General features: G+C 44.9%; 1 protein-coding gene across 1 annotated transcript in view; it reads left to right on the forward strand.

The window, feature by feature from the left end:
• Positions 1 to 23,416, forward strand: part of LOC143282785 (intermembrane lipid transfer protein VPS13A-like) — a 210,239-nt gene that overhangs the window by 57,286 nt on the left and 129,537 nt on the right. Inside the window, 15 exon segments of the mRNA XM_076588549.1 lie at positions 1,528 to 1,672; positions 3,107 to 3,224; positions 4,848 to 4,942; positions 7,501 to 7,637; positions 8,393 to 8,484; positions 10,205 to 10,317; positions 13,624 to 13,761; positions 15,489 to 15,556; positions 15,882 to 15,960; positions 16,857 to 16,944; positions 17,693 to 17,810; positions 18,781 to 18,955; positions 19,418 to 19,562; positions 21,715 to 21,775; positions 23,131 to 23,157. Of these exon segments, the coding sequence (XP_076444664.1) occupies positions 1,528 to 1,672; positions 3,107 to 3,224; positions 4,848 to 4,942; positions 7,501 to 7,637; positions 8,393 to 8,484; positions 10,205 to 10,317; positions 13,624 to 13,761; positions 15,489 to 15,556; positions 15,882 to 15,960; positions 16,857 to 16,944; positions 17,693 to 17,810; positions 18,781 to 18,955; positions 19,418 to 19,562; positions 21,715 to 21,775; positions 23,131 to 23,157 (1,599 nt within the window).

Raw genomic sequence — 23,416 nt, forward strand, 5'->3', positions numbered from 1 at the left:
TCACTACCCCATGTAAAACACAAGGACAACTTGGTGATGATTTGTAAGGGTCTCGGTACAAGAATTGCCAGTGGCTGAACAAGAAGATTTTTACTGGGTAAATTCTCCTGTCTCAGTGCCAGACAAAAGCCCTCCTTAAGGACATATTTCTGTGTACAGGTCTTGGTATAAATACAAGTGGCTGTACAAGAAGTCTTACATGCTAATCTCTCCTCTCGCAGTGCCGGACAAAAGCCCTTTTTAACTCTTTCACCACCATAGGTGACTTTTGTTGACTAGACAGTGCACCGCCATAGGCGACTTTTTCATCATGGAGGGGTCATGTTGATAGGACCATTTTTCACATGGTAACAAAGCTTGACAGCTGCGGTCAGTTCCCTCGCCAGTAGAGCAATGACTAACCTTTGCCCCCTGACAGTTTGAAGTGAACAAGTCCATTGTGTTGTTTTGACGTGGACCTTACGCTGTGACTGAGAGCATCGTTTCTAAAATGTTTGGGGTTGTGAAGTGTTTTTCACACTGACCCTGGTGGTGAAAGAGTTAAGAACACCTTTCTGTGTACAGGTCATTACAAGAAATCCACTGTGTTGGTTTGACATGGACCTAAAACTGTGTCCGAGAGCATAGTTTCTGAAATATTTGGGGTTGTGAAGTGTTTTTCACACAGAAACCAGGTGGTGAAAGAGTTAAGAACACCTTTCTGTGTACAGGTCTCAGTACAAGAAGTCCACTGTGTTGTTTTGACATGGACCTAAAGCTGTGTCCGAGAGCATCGTTTCTAAAATATTTGGGGTTGTGAATTGTTTTTCACACAGAAACCTGGTGGTGAAAGAGTTACGGACACCTTTCTGTGTACAGGTCTCGGTACAAGAAATCCACTGTGTTATTTTGACAGGGACCTAAAGCTGTGTCCGAGAGCATCGTTTCTAAAATATTTGGGGTTACAAGAAATCCACTGTGTTGTTTTGACATGGACCTAAAGCTGTGACTGAGAGCATCGTTTCTAAAATATTTGGGGTTGTGAAGTGTTTTTCACACAGAAACCTGGTGGTGAAAGAGTTACGGACACCTTTCTGTGTACAGGTCTCGGTACAAGAAATCCACTGTGTTGGTTTGACATGGACCTAAAGCTGTGTCCGAGAGCATCGTTTCTAAAATATTTGGGGTTGTGAAGTGTTTTTCACACAGAAACCTGGTAGTGAAAGAGTTAAGGACACCTTTCTGTGTACAGGTCTCGGTACAAGAAATCCACTGTGTTATTTTGACAGGGACCTAAAGCTGTGTCCGAGAGCATCGTTTCTAAAATATTTGGGGTTGTGAAGTGTTTTTCACACAGAAACCTGGTAGTGAAAGAGTTAAGGACACCTTTCTGTGTACAGGTCTCGGTACAAGAAGTCCACTGTGTTGTTTTGACAGGGACCTAAAGCTGTGTCCGAGAGCATCGTTTCTAAAATATTTGGGGTTGTGAAGTGTTTTTCACACAGAAACCTGCTGGTGAAAGAGGTACGGACACCTTTCTGTGTACAGGTCTCGATACAAGAAGTACAAGTGGCTGTACAAGAAGGGCGTGGAGCAGGGGGACCACGAGTCCCTGAAGGGCAAGCTGTGGGAACTGGAGGAGAGTCTGGACGTCACCAACATCCTCATCGCCAGGCAACAGGCACGCCTGGAGGTCTGTGCCAGTGTGGTTTCAGTTTCAGTTTCTCCAGGAGGCGTCACTGCATTCAGACAAATCCATATACGCTACACCACATCTGCTAGGCAGATCGGCAGCATAACCCAATGCACTTAGTCAGGGCTTGAGTGCATGTTTATTTGTTATTTGTGTATCTATCAGGGTGGATTTCTTCTACAGAATTTTGCCAGAGGACAACACTTTTGTTGCCATGGGTTCTTTTTCAGTGTGCCAAATGTGTGCTGCACATTGGACCTTGGTTTATTGTCTCATCCGAATGACTAGACACTCAGTTTGATTTTCCAGTCAAACTTGGGAGAAAAGGCGAGAGCAGGATTTGAACCCACACCCTCATGGACTCTCTATATTGGCAGCTGAGCATCTTAACCATTCTGCCACTTTCCTCCTAAATAAAAAAAAAAAAGAATCTTCCCAGACGGGTAATCGAGCCCCGGCCATCTCGGTGAGAGCTCGAAATCCTAACCACTAGACCACCTGGGAGGCTGACATTTGTTGAAAGCAGGGAGGGGAATGCATTTGACAGTGGGGGAAATTCATCAAAATGGGAAAGCTTATACAGGATGGTATGATCATTGTTTATTTTATTTTATTTTTTTCACCAGTTTTGGTGTTTCAATGGCTGTTTAGGCAACAGTTTTGTTGTATGATTGTTTCAATGGCTGTTTAGGTAACAGTTTTGTTGTATGATACCGATGATGTTAATGTGTATCCTCCTTGCTCCTTTTGGGGTGAAAGGGTTAGACATTCTTGATTCTTGATATTTCACAGTAGTGCAGGTATATTTTAACTCTTTGACCACCATAGCTGACTTCGGTTGTCTGAACAGTTCTCCGCTATCATCATCATTGTCATCATCATTATAATGATTCTCACCATCTCTTCACCCTCCTTTTTATTGGCATTATCATCATCATTATAATCATCATCATCATCCTCCTCCTCTCCCTTTTCTTCTCCCTCCTTTCCACCATCATCTGTTGTAATGCATTACTCTTTTCTTCACAACAGATTTCTCCCTGTGAAATTCAGGCTGCTCTCTACAGGCAGAGAGTGTCGCTATGATGAGAGCACTACTCATTTTTTTGTATTTTTTCTGCCTACAATTTTTTATTTATTTTCCTGTCGAAGTGGAATTTTCTACATAATTCTGCCAGGGACAACCCTTTTGTTGCCACGGGTTCTTTAATGTGCGCTAAGAGCATGCTGGTTCATTGTCTCATCCAAATGCCTAGCATCCAGACCACCATTCAAGGTTTAGTGGATGGGGAGAAAATACTGACGACTGTGGGATTCGAACCAATGCGCTTAGATTCTCTTGCTTTCTAGGCGGATGCGTTACCACTAGGCCAAGATTTCACCATGTCATGAAGGTGTGTGTGTGTGTGTGTGTGTGTGTGTGTGTGATGTCAGTTTTCCATTGAAGCCCCGGAGAGAGCGAGGAGGAGGAAAGAGAGAGCGAGGAGTGGATGGTTCAGCTCCTGGTTCTCCAGTGATGATGAGGACATCCATCTGGACACTGACACTGAAGGTCAGGCTGATGGTGGTGGTGGGGGTGGGGGTGGTGGGGTGAGGGAGGGATGGAGGGAGAGAGTGTATGTGTGTGTGTGTGTATGTGTGAGTGTCTGTATCTGTGTGTGTGTGTGTGTGTGTGTGTGCGTGCGTGTGTGTGTGAGTAGTAAATGTTTGTTTTATGGAAATTTCAAAAGTGGATTTGGTAGAGAAAAATATGTAAGTCAAATGCCTGATAATTGCGTTATTAGTTTCTTCAGATTTCAAAGTAGTAATCATAAGCTGGAAATAGAAACAGTGAGACACAAAGGCATACCACGAGAGTTACTGCTTTGTAAGGTTTGTAACATGTCTGTGATTGGAGATGAGTTTCATTTTATAATGGAATGTCCCAATTATGAACAGTTACGAAATAGATATGTTCCTAAAAAATATCTGTTTCCAAAATCGGTTTTTGATTTTTGTAATATGCTCAAAGGAGGCAAAAAAGTCATTTTAGCTGTAAGTAAGATGATTAGATTTGGAAATGTTGCCTAGCTATACTTTTGGAGTTAAAAGACATTTGTGATTTCTCAACTTTAATGTGACATTGTTGTGTATTTGGAAATGTTTGTTCAGGGCATGAAAAGATTATTTTGCAGTAATCCTCCATACTCCAGTAGGAGTGAAAGGATAATTAAAACTTGTGTGTGTGTGTGTGTGTGTGTGTGTGTGTGTGTGTGTGAGCATGCATTTATGTGTATGTGCTACAAGTCCAAGTTTCTGCATGCCTCTGTGTGTGTGTGGTGGAGTGGGTGAGTGGGCTGTATGTACATGAATATATGCATGTGCTTGCTTGTATGCTTGTATTAGTTTCAGTTTCTCAAGGAGGTGTCACTGCGTCCACACAAATCCATATATGCTGCACCACATTTGCAAGGCAGATGCCTGACTAGCATCATAACCCAGCGTGCTTAGTCAGGCTTTGTGTGCATGCATATGTATTTGTGAACCTATCAGAGTGGATTTCTTTGACAGAAATTTGACGGAGGTCAACACTTTCATTGCCATGGGTTCTTTTTCAGTGTGCCAAGTGTGTGCTGCACACGGGACCTCGGTTTATCGTCCGATCCGAATGACCGGATGCTCAGTTCGATTTTTCACTCACACTTGAGAGAAAGGACGAGAGCGGGATTCGAACCCAGACCCTCACGGAATCTGTATTGGTAGAGCGCACAGCCCCCGAAATTTTCTCCCCCTCCACTAGACCTTGAGTGGTGGTCTGGACGCTAGTCATTCGGATGAGACAATAAACCGAGGTCCCGTGTGCAGCATGCACTTAGCGCACGTAAAAGAACCCACGGCAACAAAAGGGTTGTTCCTGGCAAAATTCTGTAGAAAAATCCACTTCGATAGGAAAAACAAATAAAACTGCACACAGGAAGAAATACAAAAAATGGGTGGCGCTGTAGTATGGCGACGCGCTCTCCCTGGGGAGAGCAGCCCGAATTTCACACAGAGAAATCTGTTGTGATGAAAAGAAATGCAAATACAAAAAGCGTCTTGACTGTTCTGCCACCTTTCCTCCTTTATTTGGATGATTGGTGAAAGACCTTGCAAGACTTGTATTTTAAAGATAAGGTTCGTGTTGTTGTTTTTCCAGACTGGCTGGACCAGCTGAACGAAGAGGAACGGGAGAACTTTTTCAAAGCCATTGGCTACGATCACGACAGCAATATGACTGGGTACCCTCGGGAGGTGTGTATGGTCATCAGAACTGTTCATGTGTTTTTTTTTGGCCCAGTTATCTTGAAAGACTCTTCAAGATGAAGAAACGCGTTTGTTTGTGGAAAGCTTTATTGAGTGAGTGAGTGTGTGTATGTGTGTGTGTGTGATTGTGTGTGTATGTGTGTGTGTGTTAAGGGGGGGAGGATTGTGAACTAAGAAGTGATACATTTTTTTTTAGAAATGATTGCACGCATTCATGAATTCATGCGGTTGCACACTCACACAACCACACACATAATTCATTTATACTTTTTCAATTCAATTCAATTCAATTCAAAATACTTTATTATCTGCTTCAACCAAAAACAGAAAATTTTCTTTCGGCTCACTTAAAATAAAATGCCCGTCAGAAACCCCCCCCCAAAAAAAAACCCTGACACACCCTTCACTTATCACCATGTACACATCAATTATAATGTAAAAAGAAAAACATGTGGGTAAGATACTGTTACATTCAGAGTGTAACAACTGTGTGTGTGTTGCGTGTGTGCACGTGCATGCATTGTTTTGTGTGCGCATGCGCGTGTGTGCCTGCGTGTTGAGCGTGTGTGAATTTTACCCTGCTGTACTCTGTTTGAAGGGATTTCCAGGGGTGTGTAGAATAATGATAATAAACATTTATATAGTGTGTTTCTCCCGAAGAACTGCTCAAAGCGCTTTACATTTCATTCCCAACTCCCTGCCTCCCCTATCTAGCACCACAGACACATAGGAAACAGCTTCCCCACAATAAAACATTTAGCAATAAAGCATTTAGAACCAGATCATACCAAGACCAGCACTAAAAAAATTACTGTTTTCAGAGCAGGCTTAAAAGATTTTTGTATATGTAAAGTATATTAATTTTTTTCATAATCCACTGACTGCTGATATAGGATCTTGAATGGCCGCTTGGAAGAGATTCAGTCGCTGCAGGTGCTTTTAGGTTTGCACATACATTGACCAGGTTGATTTGGGAAAAAACAAACAAGCAAATAAAAAAAATAAAAAAAGAAGAAGAAGAAAAAACAACTTGCCTCCACCTGGATCCTTAGATAAAAAGTCCAGTGTTGTAACCACTGTGTCAGCTGTTGAGCTGTGTTACAATGTGAAAAATGGTCTTATCAACATGACCCCTCATGTCAACAAAAGGCGCACATGGCGGTCCACAGTCTAGTCAACTCAAGTTGCCTATGGCGGTGAAAGAGTGAAACAAAATTCCTCCTCACACTGACGATCATCCAGATTTTTTTTTCTTTCTTTTTCTTTTGCGTTCGTGGGCTGCAACTCCCACATTCACTCTACGTATATACGTGAGTGGGCTTTTACATGTATGACCGTTTTTAACCCGCCATGTAGGCAGCCTTACTCCGCTTTCCGGGGTGTGCATGCTGGGTATGTTGTTTCCATAACCCACCAAACGCTGACATGGATTACAGGATCTTTATCGTGCGTATTTGATCTTATGCTTGCGTATACACACGAAGGGGGTTCAGGCACTGGCAGGTCTGCACATATGTTGACCTGGGAGATCGTAAAAATCTCCACCCTTTACCCACCAGGCGCCGTCACCGTGATTCGAACCCGGGACCCTCAGATTGAAAGTCCAACGCTTTAACTTTCATCCAGCATTTGTTTTCAGAGGAGGAAGGTGGCAGAATGGTTAGGACGTTCAGCTGCCAATATAGATAGTCCGTGAGGGTGCGGGTTCGAATCCTGCTCTCATCCTTTCTCCCAAGTTTGACTGGAAAATCAATTTGAGCATCTAGTCATTGGATGAGACAAAAAAAACCGAGGTCCCGTGTGCAGCACACACTTGGCACACTGAGAAAGAACCCATGGCAATGAGAGTGTTGTCCTCTGGCCAAATTCTGTCGAAGAAATCCACTCTGACAGGTACACAAATATGGTGGTGGTTTGTCCGTCGGGATCGACGAGGACCATCTAGTCATCCTGAAGGTGGGTAGGTTGGGCTCTGTGGGTGCGCAGATGACTGGTCAGGCCAGTCTGCGCCCGGAAGGTTCTGACGCAGTGTGGACAGGGGATGGTGGCGGCTGTCGGGGACTTGCTGGCGCTGCTTTTCCTGGCCTGTCTGCTTTGCTCTGCTGCAGTGATTCTGTTGGCCTCACAGGATTTGGCGCCTTTGTGGACAGCTGAATGCCACCTTGGTCTGTCCATTGCATTCAGCTCCCATGTGTCGTGGCTGATGTTGAAGGCCGTCAGAGAAGCTTTCAGAGTGTCTTTGAAGCGCTTCTTTTGGCCTCCATGGGAGCGCTTGCCATGTTGGAGTTTCATGTACAGCAGTTTCTTGGGGAGCCGGTGGTCTGGCCAACCCAGCGCAGCTGGGCCTGCATCAAGATGGTGTAGATGCTGGGCAAGTTTGCAAACTTACACAAATATATATGCATGCACTCAAGGCCTAAGTGCTTTGGGTAATGCTGCTGGTCAGGCATCTGCCAAGCAGATGTGGTGTAGCATGTAAGGATTTTGTCTGAACACAGTGATGCCTCCTTGAAAAACTGAAACTGAAACTTTCTTGTGGTGGTCAGTTTGTGGCGCACAAGGTTCAGCTGATCGTGAAGAGCTGCTGTGTGTCCCTGGTGAACTACAGCAAGAAGATCCTGCAGATGTCCGTCTCCCACCTCATCACCACCTGGGAGAACAGGCCTGGGGCTGAGGCCTTCAGGTGTGTGTGTGGGTGGGTGGGTGGGTGTTGGAGGGGTGGTGTGTGTGTGTGTGGGGGGGGGGGGTTGTGTGTATGTATGTGTGTTTGTATGTGTGTGTGTGGGGGGGTACTTGTGTGTGTGTGGCGTGAACGAGAACGGTATGGGATAGGAGGGCTTGAGAATTGTCTGTGCATGTGTGTTAATGTGTATGTGTGTGCATGTGTGTGTGTGCATATGTGTCTGTATATGTGGGTGTGTGCATGTTTGTGTGTGCATGCTTGTGTACGTGTGTGTGTGTGTGTGTGTGTGTGTGTGTGTGTGCACATTTGATGGAGGGAGAGGGAGAGATTGAGAGAGAGGAAGGGAGTTATGGCACAGGTGTGTGTGTGTGTGTGTGTGTGTGTGTGTGTGTGTGTGTGTGTTTGATGGAGGGAGAGACAGAGAACGTGAAAGAGGAAGGGAGTTATGACATAGGTGTGTGTGTGAGAGCGTGTCTGCATGTGTATGTGAGAGTCTGTGTGCATTTGTGAGTGCATGCTTGTGTGTTTGAAGAACAGAGGAAAGAAGGGTTTTCATTGTTGTCCGTTTGCATATGAAAGAGAGAGAGAGAGGGAGAGAGAGAGGGGAGGGAGGAGTGGGGAGGAAGGGTGCAGGGGAGGAGGGAAGGAGAGAGAGAGAGAGAGGGGAATGGATGGACAGAGGGACAGACACACTCACATTTATGTAAGTGTTTGATGCTGAAGCGTCCACATGGTTAACATGTTGTGTGGAACAGGATCTCCTGCAACACAGAGAGCTTTGCCATAGAGGGTGCCTCCATTGAGCATGAGCTGATCCCCATCCTGACGTCAGACATTGGAGTGTATGGTGAGGCACCTGCTCTTTAACAATTTGTGTTGCATTGCATTGCATTGTAGTGTAGTGTAGTGTAGTGTAGTATAGTGTTCTGCTGTGTACTGTATATTTAAACTGAATAAGAAAAGCAAATCACTGCAAGAGATGCTCTCTTTTTCATAGCAAAATGTAGTGTAGTGCTGTGTAGTCCTGTGCAATGCTGTGCAGTGCATATTAAAACCAAATAATAAGAAATAACAAATCACAGCAAGATGTGCTTTAATTTTCATAGTAAACCAAGTTTTATAAGAATTTGTTATTTAAAATGTACAGTTAGCTAGATGACAGCAAACAGGACATAACTACCTGATGTGTTTCCACCGTTCCATCATACTCATATATCCAGTCAGCACCTCAGTGTTTCTTTTTCTTTTCTATATTTTTTCTCCTCCTTTTCAGGGGGGTTGGGGGGCGGGGGTGGGTTACGGAGGGAGGGGGATTCTCTTGTTAGACATGTCAGCATCTCATCAGTTATCCAGAAGAATACCCCCCCCCCCCCCAAAAAAAAAAAGAGAAATAAAAAGTCTTTTTTTCTGCTGTTTTCCTCCTCTTGTTTCTGTTACTAATGTGGTTGTTAAGCTGCACAGTCTCAGAACTGATGTGATTATGTGTGAATGTATGACAGACTATGGCCACCTGAACAACAGAGGAGGCACCTGCTGTACTGACCATCAGGGCTAGAATCTGATTGTAGTGGAGACTGTCTTTCCCAAGCAACAAGAGGCCAAGAGGGCATCAGAGTAGTCAGTGATAATTCCTAAACACCCCGCAAGGCTGCAGCACTAAGCTGGTGCAGTCTTGCCAATGAGTTTTGAGTCATAGTCCTTCACAAAAGACTAAGCTGTAAGATGCAGGCATGCCTACCGTTACTGAGGGCAGTATTTGTCCCAGAAAGTTAACTCACTCAGTACGGCCAGTCCTCTCTTCTCCTCTACACAGACCCCTCGGATGTCCAGTGGGTGTCTGAATGACCCAACCTTTAGCTTCCGTCGTCAGAATTGTGGTATTCTTTGTCAACATTCATGTCTTCAATATAAGAGCCTTCCGCTTGCAATATTTTGATGATGGTAATTGGGGTGAAACGCTGTTAACGTCGTCTCTTTCGCCGTTTGTATGGAGAGAGTTAATAAAATGGACAGGGTGTCCCAGAAATATGGATATTTGCTGCATGTCCCGAAAAATTAAAAAAATCTGACCGTAACATTTTTTTTTCTGAAGTATCTGGTGGGTACAAGTGTACCCTTAGACGGCCTTCCAACTATTGCTGAAGACACTTCATTAAGACTTAAAGAAATCCTGCCAAATATTACTGTAGCCACTTTGTGAAAAGCCGGAACTGTCCGAACAGTAGGGAAGCCATTTTGTGAAAGCCTGCTCGATTTCTGTCACCGGCAAAGTAACTTCGGCAAGACCAGTGCGCATACGCATAAGCACCAACTTTCTGAACACAGACAACCTTTTGAAAGTGGAAGCATGTTTCCCTGTTTACAACCATTACTTCTGGCTGTCAGATGATTATTGTATGTTTGCTGAAATGTTCCTGAAAATAATACCCTGTCCCTGATTCTAAGGTGTTTTGTTCCGGAAAAGCAAATTTGGGGCCAGGCATGCCTGACATTGTATTCCCATTGATGTTTGAAAGGAGAGAGGTGTTCAGGGCAGTGATGGCTGTGTACCCCTGTCTGTGTTGCAGCCCCCTCTGTGAACCAGGTGTTCACTGTGGACTTTGAGGTGAACCCGCTGTACGTGGAGGCAGACTACTCCCTCAGCCTCAACGTCCAGCCTGTGGAGATCGTCTACGATGAGGTGAGGGGAGACGTACTGTCTTCGAGTTGTCTACGATGAGGTGAGGGGGGACGTAATGTCTCTGAGTTGTCTACAATGAGATGAGGGGAGACGTAATGTCTTTGAGTTATGATGAGTTATGATGAGGTGAGGGGAGAATACTGTCTTTGAGTTGTCTATGATGAGGTGAGGGCAGACATACTGTCTTTGAGTTGTTTATAATGAGGTGAGGGCAGACATACTGTCTTTGAGTTGTCTACGATGAGGTGAGGGGAGACATACTGTCTTTCAGTTGTCTACGATGAGGTGAGGGCAGACGTACTTTCTGAGTTGTTTGTGGTGAGGTGAGGGCAGACATACTGTCTTTGAGTTGTCTACGATGAGGTGAGGGGAGACATACTGTCTTTCAGTTGTCTACAATGAGGTGAGGGCAGACGTACTGTTTCTGAGTTGTCTGTGATGAGGTGAGGGCAGACATACTGTCTTTGAGTTGTCTACGATGAGGTGAGGGCAGACATACTGTCTTTGAGTTGTCTACGATGAGGTGAGGGGAGACATACTGTCTTTGAGTTGTCTACAATGAGGTGAGGGGAAACATACTGTCTTTGAGTTGTCTACGATGAGGTGAGGGGAGACATACTGTCTTTGAGTTGTCTACGATGAGGTGAGGGCAGACATACTGTCTTTGAGTTGTCTACGATGAGGTGAGGGCAGACATACTGTCTTTGGATTGTCTACGATGAGGTGAGGGCAGACATACTGTCTTTGAGTTGTCTACGATGAGGTGAGGGCAGACATACTGTCTTTGGATTGTCTACGATGAGGTGAGGGCAGACATACTGTCTTTGAGTTGTCTACGATGAGGTGAGGGCAGACATACTGTCTTTGGATTATCTACGATGAGGTGAGGGCAGACATACTGTCTTTGAGTTGTCTATGATGAGGTGAGGGCAGACATACTGTCTTACAGTTGTCTACGATGAGGTGAGGGCAGACGTACTTTCTGAGTTGTTTGTGATGAGGTGAGGGCAGACATACTGTCTTTGAGTTGTCTACAATGAGGTGAGGGGAAACATACTGTCTTTGAGTTGTCTACAATGAGGTGAGGGCAGACATACTGTCTTTGAGTTGTCTACAATGAGGTGAGGGGAGACATACTGTCTTTGAGTTGTCTATGATGAGGTGAGGGCAGACATACTGTCTTTGAGTTGTCTACGATGAGGTGAGGGGAGACATACTGTCTTTGAGTTGTCTACGATGAGGTGAGGGCAGACATACTGTCTTTGAGTTGTCTACGATGAGGTGAGGGCAGACATACTGTCTTTGGGTTGTCTGTGATGAGGTGAGGGGGACATACTGTCTTTCAGTTGTCTACAATGAGGTGAGGACAGACATACTGTCTTTGAGTTGTCTACGATGAGGTGAGGGCAGACATACTGTCTTTGAGTTGTCTACGATGAGGTGAGGGCAGACATACTGTCTTTGGATTGTCTACGATGAGGTGAGGGCAGACATACTGTCTTTGAGTTGTCTACGATGAGGTGAGGGCAGACATACTGTCTTTGAGTTGTCTGTGATGAGGTGAGGGGAGACATACTGTCTTTGAGTTATCTGTGATGAGGTGAGGGGGACATACTGTCTTTGGGTTGTCTGTGATGAGGTGAGGGCAGACATACTGTCTTTGAGTTGTCTGTGATGAGGTGAGGGGAGACATACTGTCTTTGAGTTATCTGTGATGAGGTGAGGGCAGATATGCTGTCTTTGAGTTGTCTATGATGAGGTGAGGGCAGACATACTGTCTTTGAGTTTTCTGTGATGAGGTGAGGGGGACATACTGTCTTTAGGTTGTCTGTGATAAGGTGAGGGCAGACATACTGCCTTTGGGTTGTCTGTGATGAGGTGAGGGCAGACATACTGCCTTTGGGTTGTCTGTGATGAGGTGAAGGCAGACATACTGTCTTTGGGTTGTCTGTGATGAGGTGAGGGCAGACATACTGTCTTTGAGTTGTCTATGATGAGGTGAAGGCAGACATACTGTCTTTGGGTTGTCTACAATGAGGTGAGGGCAGACATACTGTCTTTGAGTTGTCTGTAATGAGGCGAGGGCAGACATACTGTCTTTGAGTTGTCTGTGATGAGGTGAGGGGAGACATACTGCCTTTGAGTTGTCTACGATGAGGTGAGGGGAAACATACTGTCTTTGAGTTGTCTACGATGAGGTGAGGGCAGACATACTGCCTTTGAGTTGTCTACGATGAGGTGAGGGCAGACATACTGTCTTTGAGTTGTCTACGATGAGGTGAGGGCAGACATACTGTCTTTGGATTGTCTACGATGAGGTGAAGGCAGACATACTGTCTTTGGATTGTCTACGATGAGGTGAAGGCAGACATACTGTCTTTGATTTGTCTGTAATGAGGCGAGGGCAGACATACTGTCTTTGGGTTGTCTGTGATGAGGTGAAGTGGGACATACTGTTGTTGACCATGTGGTTGTCAGTCAAGTCAAACTGATCTTTTAACTACACATACTTTACCGTGACCCTCTAGTGCAGACCTTGGGCAACCTGTCTGAAATGTGGGCATGATGAAATCAGTCTAAAATGTCAGTTTCCAGCTTTTCATGTCTGCAGTATCAGTGAATCCTGATTTTGCACAGCTCTGAAGTGTGGGCAAATAATTATGAAATCATTGTCTGAAATGTCATTGAAATGTCAGTGTCAGCAGTGTCAGTGAATGTTCTGTGTATTACTCACTGTCTGAAGTGTCAGTGTGATGAAGTTGGTCTAAAACGTCCCAAAAGAATTCCCTGTGGGCAGTGTCAGTGAAGGCTCTGTGTGTGTATGTGTGTGCAGCACTCACTGTCAAGGAGTGTTGACATGATGAAATCGATGCCTATAAGTCCAGAATTCCTTGTGTGCAGTGTCAGTGAATGCTATGTGTATTACTCAGTGTCAGAAATGTCAGCATGTGATGAAATCACTGTCTGAAATGTGGGCGAGATGAAATCAGTCTTGAAGTCAATTTCCAGCTTTCCTTGTGTGCATTGTCAATGAACGCTATGTGTATGTGCAGCACTCACTGTTGGAAGTGTCAGCGTGATGAAATCACTGTCGGAAATGTGGGCGTGATGAAATCAGTCTAAAATGTCAGTTTCCAGCTTTTCCTGTCTGCAGTTTCAGTGAATGCTCTGTGTGCAGAACTCTGAAGTGTGGGAATGATGAAATCACTGTCTGAAATGTGGGCGGGATGAAATAGCTCAAAATGCCAGTTTCCAGCTTTCCCTGCGTACAGCGTCAGTGAAGACTGTGTGTGTGTGTGTGTGCAGCACTCGCTGTCGGAGGTGTCAGCGTTCTTCCAAGTGCCGCAGGGCAGCGTGGACCTGAGGTCCACGGCCGTCAACACCTTCCAGGAGGTGGCTCGCTACAGCCGGGCAGGACTGCAGTACGCCATCGACCAGCACACGGTCTGGGGGATTTGTGTGTTCTCCTTGGGTTTTGTTGGATGGGTGTGCGTAGGGGTGTGGGTTGGTGGGTAGGTGTGTGTGTGTGTGTGTGTGTTGGTTGGTAAGTGTGTGTGTGTGTTTGTGTGTTTGTTGGTAGGTTGTGTGTGTGTGTGTGTCTGTGTGTGTGTGTGTTGGTAGGTGTGTGTGTGTTTGTGTGTTTGTTGGTAGGTGTGTGGGTGTGTGTGTGTGTGTTTGTTGGTAGGTGTGTGTGTGTGTTTGTTGTTAGGTGTGTGTGTGTGTTTTGGTAGGTGTGTATGTGTGTTTGTGTGTTTGTTGGTTGGTGTGTGTGTGTGTTTGTGTGTGTGTTTGTGGGTAGGTGTGTGTGTGCGTTTGTGTGTTTGTTGGTAGGTGTGTGTGTGTGTGTGTGTGTTTTGGTAGGTGTGTGTGTGGGTTGTGTGTGTTTGGTGTGTGTGTGTGCGCGTGCGCATGCGAGTGTGTGTGTGTGTGTGTGTGTGTGAGTGCATGCATGTGTATTGTATGTTGTTGCTTTTTTTATTTTTTTTATTTAGATAGGGGAACTGAATGTGGAGTGGAGCGGCTCTGTATCATGTTTCATCTTGTACGTGTCTCTTTTACACGTCTCTTTTTCGATTTATGAAGATTGTTCCCATTATAAACAACATTCAGAGATTGAACACAAGCTCCTGATGAAATTGTTTTTGGAGTTACTTTAGTTACTGTTTACATTTACATCTGAAGCAGTTCACATTTCACACCCTGGAAACATAAACATTGCTACCTTTGTCAGCGGTTTTCAACAGTCTCCAGCTCTAAAGCAGTTCAGTGAAACTTTAGGCTTGTAAGTGTACAGTAGTGACCTCTCACACTGATACATACATTATTAAAGAAATCTTTTAATGTACACTGTCATGTGTGATTTCTCTCTTTACCTTAACTCACTCTGGACGATGGAATGCTATAGCGTTCCTGGCGTAAGGCACGGTTCCGGATGACGGAACACGATTGCGGTTTCGACAATTGAAAATTTGTCCACGTTTTCCTCGTGAGGTAGCATAACAATCACAGCTACACTGGGCATTGCAAACGTGTCAAGGGTTAAATGGAAAGTTTCATTGTGAGATTTCATAACAACACACTTGCCGGCGAGCATTTGACTTCGGCACCCCACATGACAAGCTAATCTGCATACGTATCGAAAATGGCGTCACATGTGATACAGTGGAAAATTTTGGAGCCTAACAGGTCACGACAGCGGCTTTTTACTGCTGCTGAAGTGATTGAAATGCTTCAGACTGAAGGTTCTGACATCAACAAGGATGATGAAGATGTTGAATAAAGTATCTGCTGTGAAGAAAGCTACCAGCAAGAAGGTACTGACAGTGACTTGAGATTTGGATGGCAGTGAAGGTGGGCGTTCACACTACGTGAGGAAAGGGGTCAGTGGGTCAAGTACAGCAAGTTTAATTCAGGTACATTATTTTTTGTGATTTTTTTCCCAAACCCTTACAATTGGGCTGTCTGTAAGGAAAAGCAAGGGAGAAAACTATCCATCCGGAGTGAGTTAAAATCTTGGCTTGGAAAGTTGACTGAAATTGATTAAGCTGTGAGTGGGCTGCAGGAAAACACGAGTCTTTCTTTGCATCATTAATGTTTGGTCATTTCTGTGCATTTGTGCTTGTTGTCTAGGCACTGTGAGTAAAGTGTGCATGTTGTATTTCTGGTTTCAGACAATCCATATTGCACTGAACATGCGGTCGCCATACATTGTCATCCCAGAGTTTGGCACTCTGCACAGGTATGCGTGTGTGTGTGCGCGCACGCGCATGCACGTGTGTATGCATGCATATGTTTGTGTGTGTGTGTGTGTGCATGTGTGTGTGTGTGTACCTAATAGCACCAAAAGACACACATGCAAGTGTACAAATGACTCAATGTGTGAACTGCCTGTAAAAGAAGAGGGCATGCACATGAGAAAAGGGGAGAGAGAGAGAGAGAGAGGGAGAGAGTATGTGTGTTTATGAGTGAGTGAGTCTGTGTGTGTGTGTGTGTGTGTGTGTGCGCGCGCGCCTATTATCTTGTGCATTGTTACTTTGTTGTTGTGCATTGTGTGAATGTTTCAGAGGAGGGAACGTGCTGATCGTGGACTTTGGAACACTGCGCATTGAAAGTGAGCTCCAGCCCAAGGATGTCTCTCTGGAGGTCAGTGGGAGGTTGGAGTGTGGGTTTCTTCACTGTTTTAAGGATGATAGAATTCCATTTAACTACACATACTTCACAGTGACCCACTAGTGCAGACTCCGGCAGGGAGTTCAATTCCTGTCCTGTGCAAACTACTATCCGCCTGTGCGGAGAAAACGAAAGTAGCTACGGTCGATAACCTCCTGGAAGTAGGTTACCTCCCCTCTGTATCCCTGACTAGCTTGCTCTTTTTCCGGCAGCCATCTTTCCTTTTTCTGCTTTCTCAAAATCAGACGAGGTAAATGTCTGATTATGTCAAAGCTTTCAAAACATTAGTTCTGTCAATAATAATATTTTCACTGTCAGATCAACATTTTTTCACTGTCAGATCAACATTTTTACTGTCATATGATATTTGTTTTGCTGGGTGTCCAAGTTAGTACCACAAAAATATATTTCTTGCTTTACTTGGAAAGGAAAGTTTGCTGAATGTTTACTTCACAGGCAGTAGTTTGGATTCAATGAATTGGGTTACTTTGGTATAACAACAGATTTCCCTTTGTGAAATTCAGTCAGCTCTCCCCTGTCTGCAGGCTATTATTATTTTTTTTTCTTCATTAAAGTGGATTTTCCAACATAATTCTGAAAAGGACAACTCTCTTATTGCTGTGACTTCTTTACATGTGTTAAGTACATGCTGCACAAGGGACCTCAGTTTATCTTCTTGTCAGAAAGACTAACACCCAGACCATCACACAAGTTCCAATGGAGGTGGGGGGTGGGGGCTGTGTGGGGGTTAACAATTCTGTGTAAAGAAATCCAACCCAGGATGCTTGCTTCCTGGTCAGGGGCTCTACTATGTTTTTTAGGTGACTGCTTTAGTTTTGGTTTCATGTTTATTTCTCTCTGCACCTCAGGACGCCACAATGTCCGAGATAGAATCTCGCCTGTACGACCAGTTCAACATCACTGTGAAGGATGTGAAGGTCCTGTTGGCTGACTCAGGTGAGGTGGTGTTATTTTTCCATGTGTATGTTTGTGTGTGTATGTGTGGGTGGCTGACTGGGCATATATTCCTTTGTGTTCATGCATTTGTGGGAGGCTGGGTGTATGTGTGTGCAAGAGGGTGAATGTCTGGGCGTATCTTTATCGGTCAATATTTGAAAATATGGCAGACTGTTCCAACGTTATGCCAACATCAAAATTGTTCCGACAAGTTTATTTTCAACTCCATAGCATGGTCACATGCTTTCCTGTCATAACATTACCCAGACCTATTGATCATGAGGCCAACGCAGTCACTGCCAACTTTGGTCTCACGTGATGATGCTCAGCAATTCGCGTACATGTTTACATTGATACAGCATTGAGTGGACCAATCAGCTTAATTGTTTGCCGAACAAGACAGAACGTGGCTAAATCAAGGTGCGTCCCAGTCATACAGCAGTCTGCGCTCAGTGGATTAATTAAGCTATGGAGTGCAAGGAAGGAACAAGTTGATGTGGCTGGGAGTCCGAGTGTTCCTACCAAATTCAAAATGTTCCAACCAAATTTCCTGATTGTTCCAACAATCACCTGACAGGGGTAAGTATCTCTGTGTTTGTGCTAGGGGACGACTGGCACATGGCCCAAAACAAAATCAACAAATCACTAGGAAAATAAATGAAATTTGATAAGATACAAAAGAAAAAAAAGCAAACAAACAAAACAGAGCAATGCTGTACAACAACACCCGGTGTTGTGTCTGTGGCAGGGGATGACTGGCACACAGCCCAGGTCCTGCCCAACTCTGACTTTCACGTGCTGCCCAGCGTGCAGCTGCTGCTCACCTTCTTCAGCGCCGTGAAGCCCGACTACAGGCAGCTGCCCAGGTGAGGCGAGTGATGTGTTGGGTTTGGTTGGTTTGGTCGTTTTTGTTCGCCCCTGTTGTGTGCGTGCCCAAGTGAGGGAAATGCTGGGCTGGGTTTGTGTTTGGTTTGGGTGTTTGTGTTTGCCGCTGGTGTATGTGTGCCCAAGTGAGGGAAATGTTGTGCTGGTTTGAGTTGGTTTGTGTGTCTTTATGTTTGCTTCTGGTGTGTGTCCAAGTAAGGGAAATGTTGTGCTGGCTTTGTGATGGGTTTGGGTGTTTGTGAGGGAAATGTTGTGCCGGGTTTGTGTTTGGTTTAGGTGTTTTTGTTCGCTTCTGATGTGTGTCCAAGTAAGGGAAAAGTTGTGCTGGGTTTTGGGTGTTTTTGTTGGTTGCAGGTGTGCGTGTGCTCAAGTGGGGAAAAATGTGTTGAGTGTGTGTGTTTTTTGTTTTTGTCTGTTGTTGTTGTTGTTGTTGGTGGTGGTGGTGGTGGTGGTGGTGTGTGTGTGTGTGTGTGTGTGTGTGTGAGAGAGAGAGAGAATGGTGTTTGGTTGTGGTGTTGTGCGTCTGGGGTGTTTTGTTTGCTGGTGTATGCCCAAGTGGGAGATATGTGTTGAGTTTGTGTTTTTTTGTTTTTGTCTGGTGTTGCTCTATGTGTGTGTGTGAGAGAGAGAGAGAGAGTGAGTGTGTGTGTGTGAATGGTGTTTGGTTGTGATGTTGTGTGTCTGAGGTGTGTAATTTGCGGTGTTTCGAGGTGGGTGATTCTATTTGTTTGATTAGATAAACAACAATATGAAGACGCAAAAGCACAGGTGTGTGCGCAAACATGCATGTAAGCATGCACACACACACACACACACACGCACGCACACACATGTACGCATGCAGGCATGTACGCACACACGCACGCACGCACATGTGCTCTCGAGTGAAATAGCAAAACTTGAAGCTTTAGACTTGTTACAAGCTTTCTGACTGGTGTCTGAACTCCACAGGCAGAAGTTTGAAGCGCGGGTGCCGTCACTGGAGGTGAACATCTCCGACAAGCGCCTGCTGCTGCTGATGTCGTTCCTGCGAAACTTCCCCGTGCCAGCCAGCACCAGTATGGTTACCATTGGCGATGACGTCGTTGATGGCATGGGACCCTCCATCGCTCCGCTCTTTGCTTTTGTGAGTCAGGATAATGATAATAATGATGATAAATCATAATGATAGATAGTACTTATATGGTGCAAACTCTCTTTGTGATGGGCTCAAATCGCCGTACATGAAACAATACATATACAACAGTGCATGATAATATACCTCTGCACATGAAAAAAACAACACATATGTTCATCTGTACTCAGGATACAGGATATTGCACGCACTTGCACATTGAAAAAGAACCCATAGCAGAATAAATTTTGTCCTTTGGCAAAATGCTGTAGAAGAATGGCAAAATTCTGCTGAAAAAATCCACTCAGATAGGTACAAAGATAAATAAGCATGCACTCAAGGCCTGACTAAGCATGTTAGGTTGTTCCGCTGGTCAGGCGTCTGCTTTGCATTTTGGGTGTAGCGCATATGGATTTGTGTGAGCGCAGGTAATGCCTCCTTGAGGAACTGAAAACTGAAACTCCAACTGTGCAGGACCTGACAGAGGCACAGCTGGACCCTGACCTGGTGACGCTCCGACGCATAAAGCGCTCCGTCCTGGGGCGTTACATGACGGAAATCAATGACCTCCCTGCCTCCTGCTTGTCACCCTCCAAACCCGCCAACAGAATCAGCTCAGGTCTGGCGCAAGTGTTGGGCTGGGCTGGGCTGGGCTGGGTTGGGTTGGGTTGGGTTAGGTTGGGTTTTGTAGGGCTGGGCTGGGCTGGGTTGGGTTGGGTTGGGTTGGATTGGGCTGTGCTGTGCTGGGCTGTGCTGGGCTGGGCTGTGCTGTGCTGGGCTGGGCTGTGCTGGGCTGGGCTGGGTTGGGCTGGGTTGGGTTGGGTTGGGTTTTGTAGGGCTGGGCTAGGCTGGGTTGGGTTGGGCTGGTCTGGGTTGGGTAGGGTTGGGTGGTGTTGGGTAGGGTTGGGCTGGGCTGGGCTGGGTAGTGTTGGGTTGGGTTGAGTTTGGTTTTGTAGGGCTGGGTTGGGATAGGCTGGGTTGGGTTGGGTTTTGTAGGGCTGGGTTGGGTTGGGCTGGGCTGGGCTGGGTTGGGTTGTTTTGTTGTATTATATTGTATTATACTGTATTGCTCTGTGTTGTTTTGCATTGTATTGCATTGGACTGCATTGTAGTATTTTGTACTGTACTGTATTGCCTTGTGTTGTGTTTTATTGTACTGTATTGTATTATACTGTACTGTACTGTATTGTATTGTTTTGTATTGTATTGTATTGCATTCCATTGTATTGTATTGTATTGTATGACTTTTTAAAAAATCACAACCGATTTTTCTGGGCAGCTTTCCCAGGGGAGAGCACATGACCACAGTGCAGTACCACCCATTTCCCCCTTCTTTGTCTGTCTACACGTGTCTTTGTTTTACTGTCAGAATGGATTTTTCTACACAGTTTTGCCAGCGACATCCCATTTGTCAGCATGGATTTTTTTTTTCCTTTGACGTACACAAAGTGCATGCTGCACACGTGACCTTCGTTTATCGTCTCAACCAGAAGACTATCACCCAGACCACCACTCAAGCGCTTGGGGGATGGTGTGGCACCAGGCGCTCGGGTCAGCTGCTTGGGTAGTCCATTGGCGAGGGTCGATGTCACAGGTTTTGAGGGCCTTCTTCTGTATGTCTTTGATCTGCTTCTGAGGAGCTGCGTGACTTGTCAGACCTTGAGGGCATGTATATATATTTGTGTTACCTGAGTGGATTTTTTCTACAGAATTTTGCCAGAGAACAACGCACTCATTACCATAGGTTATTTTTCAGTGCACCAAGTGCGAGCTGCACATGGGACCTTGATTTTACTGTCTCATCCAAATGACTGGACGCTCAGTTTGATTTTCCAATCAAACTTAGGAGAAAGGGCGAGAGCAGTATGTATTACTGTTATACATGTATGTATAACTTTTGTATGGCCAGCTGAATGAAGGCCACCGTGAACTTGGAAGACCCTGCAAGCGCTTCAAGGACACCTTGAAGACAAACCTCAAAGCCTGTGACATAGACATCGCTTCCTGGGAAACTGATGCCATTGACCGCTCTCACTGGAGGATGCTGTGCTCTAGTGGCATAAAGACGTTTGAAAACAAGAGAATGCTGGCCATTAAGGAGAAGCGTGAGCAAAGGAAGCAGGGCTCAGCTTCTGGAGACGTTTTCCCTTGAAACACCTGTGGGAAGTGCTGCGCATCCAGAATCGGCCTCTTCTCCCATATGAGGACACACACCGACAGATAAGCCTGCCTACCTACTCATCCGTCGGTCCAACGGGAGACTCCATCATAACTTTTACTGTAAATGCCACAAGCTGCCTGTCTGGTAGGTGTTAGCATCAGTCTGCATTATCATTGTTATTATTATCATTATTATTATTAGCAGCAGCAGAAGTGTAATAGTAATTACTAATTGACATTTGTTATTACTGTTATACTTTATGTTTAACTTTTATTGTAAATGCTACAAGTTTTCTGTCTGGCAGGTGTGAGCATCAGTTTGCATCATCATTATTATTTGTGTAATTATTGTTATTATTATTATGGTTATGAGTATTATTATTATTATTTTTGTTTTTATCGTCATCATCATCATCTTCATCATCATCATCACTATCATTATTGTTATTATCATTATTAGCAGTAGTGGTAGTATTACTAAATGACATTTATTGTAATTGGTATCCCTCAGTAAGGAATTATTGACTAACTGGCGTTTGTCGTTGCTGATATACTTGATTCAGTAACTGTTCACTAATTGATGTTTGCCATTATCTTTTCCTGTGTTTCAGGTGGAGAAGCCTTCCTGTCAGCCTCAGATCACTCTGACGAGGATCTGGACCACTTTGCTGAGTGAGTATGGCTGGAGGTGTGGGTTTGGGGGGTTGCCGTGAGGGCTGGATGTGTACAGTCTACACGGTAGATGTTGAGCTAAAAGGATGGGCACTGACTGTGCGTCTCAGCTCAGAGCCAGGTTGAGTGATAGTGTATGGGCTGCTTGGCTTACTCAGTGATGTTCAGATAGCATGTGGGTGGGTCTTTGTGTTTGTATCTGGGGTCGACAGTAACCTTGAATCTTTCTCTCGAGCCAGAGATCAGTTAAAGAATTGCGAAGGCCGCTGGGTTCATGTCCAAACTTCAGAAGAGGATGTGGTCAAACAAAAACTTGACGGTGAACACCAGGATGCAAGTGTACAGAGCTTGCGTTCTAAGCACCCTACTCTACTCTAGTGAAACATGGACCACATATTCCGCCAAAGAGAAGAGACTAAACATTTTCTGTCTCTGTTGCCTCAGCCGCATTCTCGGAATTGGATGGAAGGACAAGATCCCAAATGCAGGTTTGCTAACTGTCTTTGCCCTTCTGAGTCAACGCCGTCTTCACTGGCTCAGTCATTACCGCTGAATGGATGAAGGCTGTGTTCCCAAAGATCTGCGATACGGCGAACTGTCAGAGGGATCAAAGTCTCAAGGCCACCCCTGAGTGAGATTCAAAGACACATGCAAACGGGACCTGAAAAGTACAGGTATTGATGTACAGTCCTGGGAAAACCTTGCGGACTCACGTGGACCCTGGAAATCTGCCATTATGAGAGGGGTGAAACAAGCAGAGAGAGGCCGCATTGACTTGCTGAGGAGAAAAAGAGCCACACTCAAGTCAAATTCTGCAAACTGTGCAGCATCTACCTATATCTGTCCCACATGCAGTAGAGATCGCCACTCCAGCATTGGTCTACACAGCCACAGCAGGAAGTGCAATACCTGGCAGTGACTACATTTCTGGTGCAGCCATTGTCTCTCGAGATAAAAGGAGGCCGATGATTTTGTGGATAGCTTGTTCATTGTTGTTGTTGTGGTGGTGGTGGTTGTTTTTAACTAACTCTCTTTTCTTTTTTTTTTCTGACTTTCTGTTCTTTTCTTTCTTTCTTTCTTTCTTTCTCTGTCTCCCTCTCTCTGTCTCTCTCTGAGTTCCAAGTTCCGCTTCTTTGTTTTTTCATTTTGTCTTTTGCCCTTCCTTCTCTTGTTCTTTGTTTCCTGTTTCCTTTCTTTGTCATTTTCTTCCTGTTGTTCTGTTGTTGTTGTTCAAGTTGTGATATGTAACAAAGGCTGCATCTGCGAATGGCTTCAGTTCATACCATCGTCTTTTTCTTTCTGATTCATTGGCATGAAGACATCATTTCTCAGATCTGTTGTGGCTCCTTTTTCAGAGAGGATAATCTTGGTTACTTTTCTGAGTGAGTATTATATGGGTTTTAGTCTTTTTTTTTGTTTGTTTTTTTTTTTTTTGGTTATTGTTCTCCTTTTTTTTTTTACATTTTAATGTAAACATTGTGGTAAGAATGTTTTGATATTATTCACGGTGATTTGGAAGTGGCGCTTATGATTGTGAATATCAGGTGTCTTCGCCTGATGGTGCATACACTGTGGCTGGTCCAAGAATGTTGTCGTCCACTTTTTGAAGAAGTCTGAATATGACACTTTGTTATCTGCCTG

This window comes from Babylonia areolata, chromosome 6, assembly GCF_041734735.1.
Source record: "Babylonia areolata isolate BAREFJ2019XMU chromosome 6, ASM4173473v1, whole genome shotgun sequence".
In the NCBI taxonomy this organism is placed as follows: Eukaryota; Metazoa; Mollusca; class Gastropoda; order Neogastropoda; family Buccinidae; genus Babylonia; species Babylonia areolata.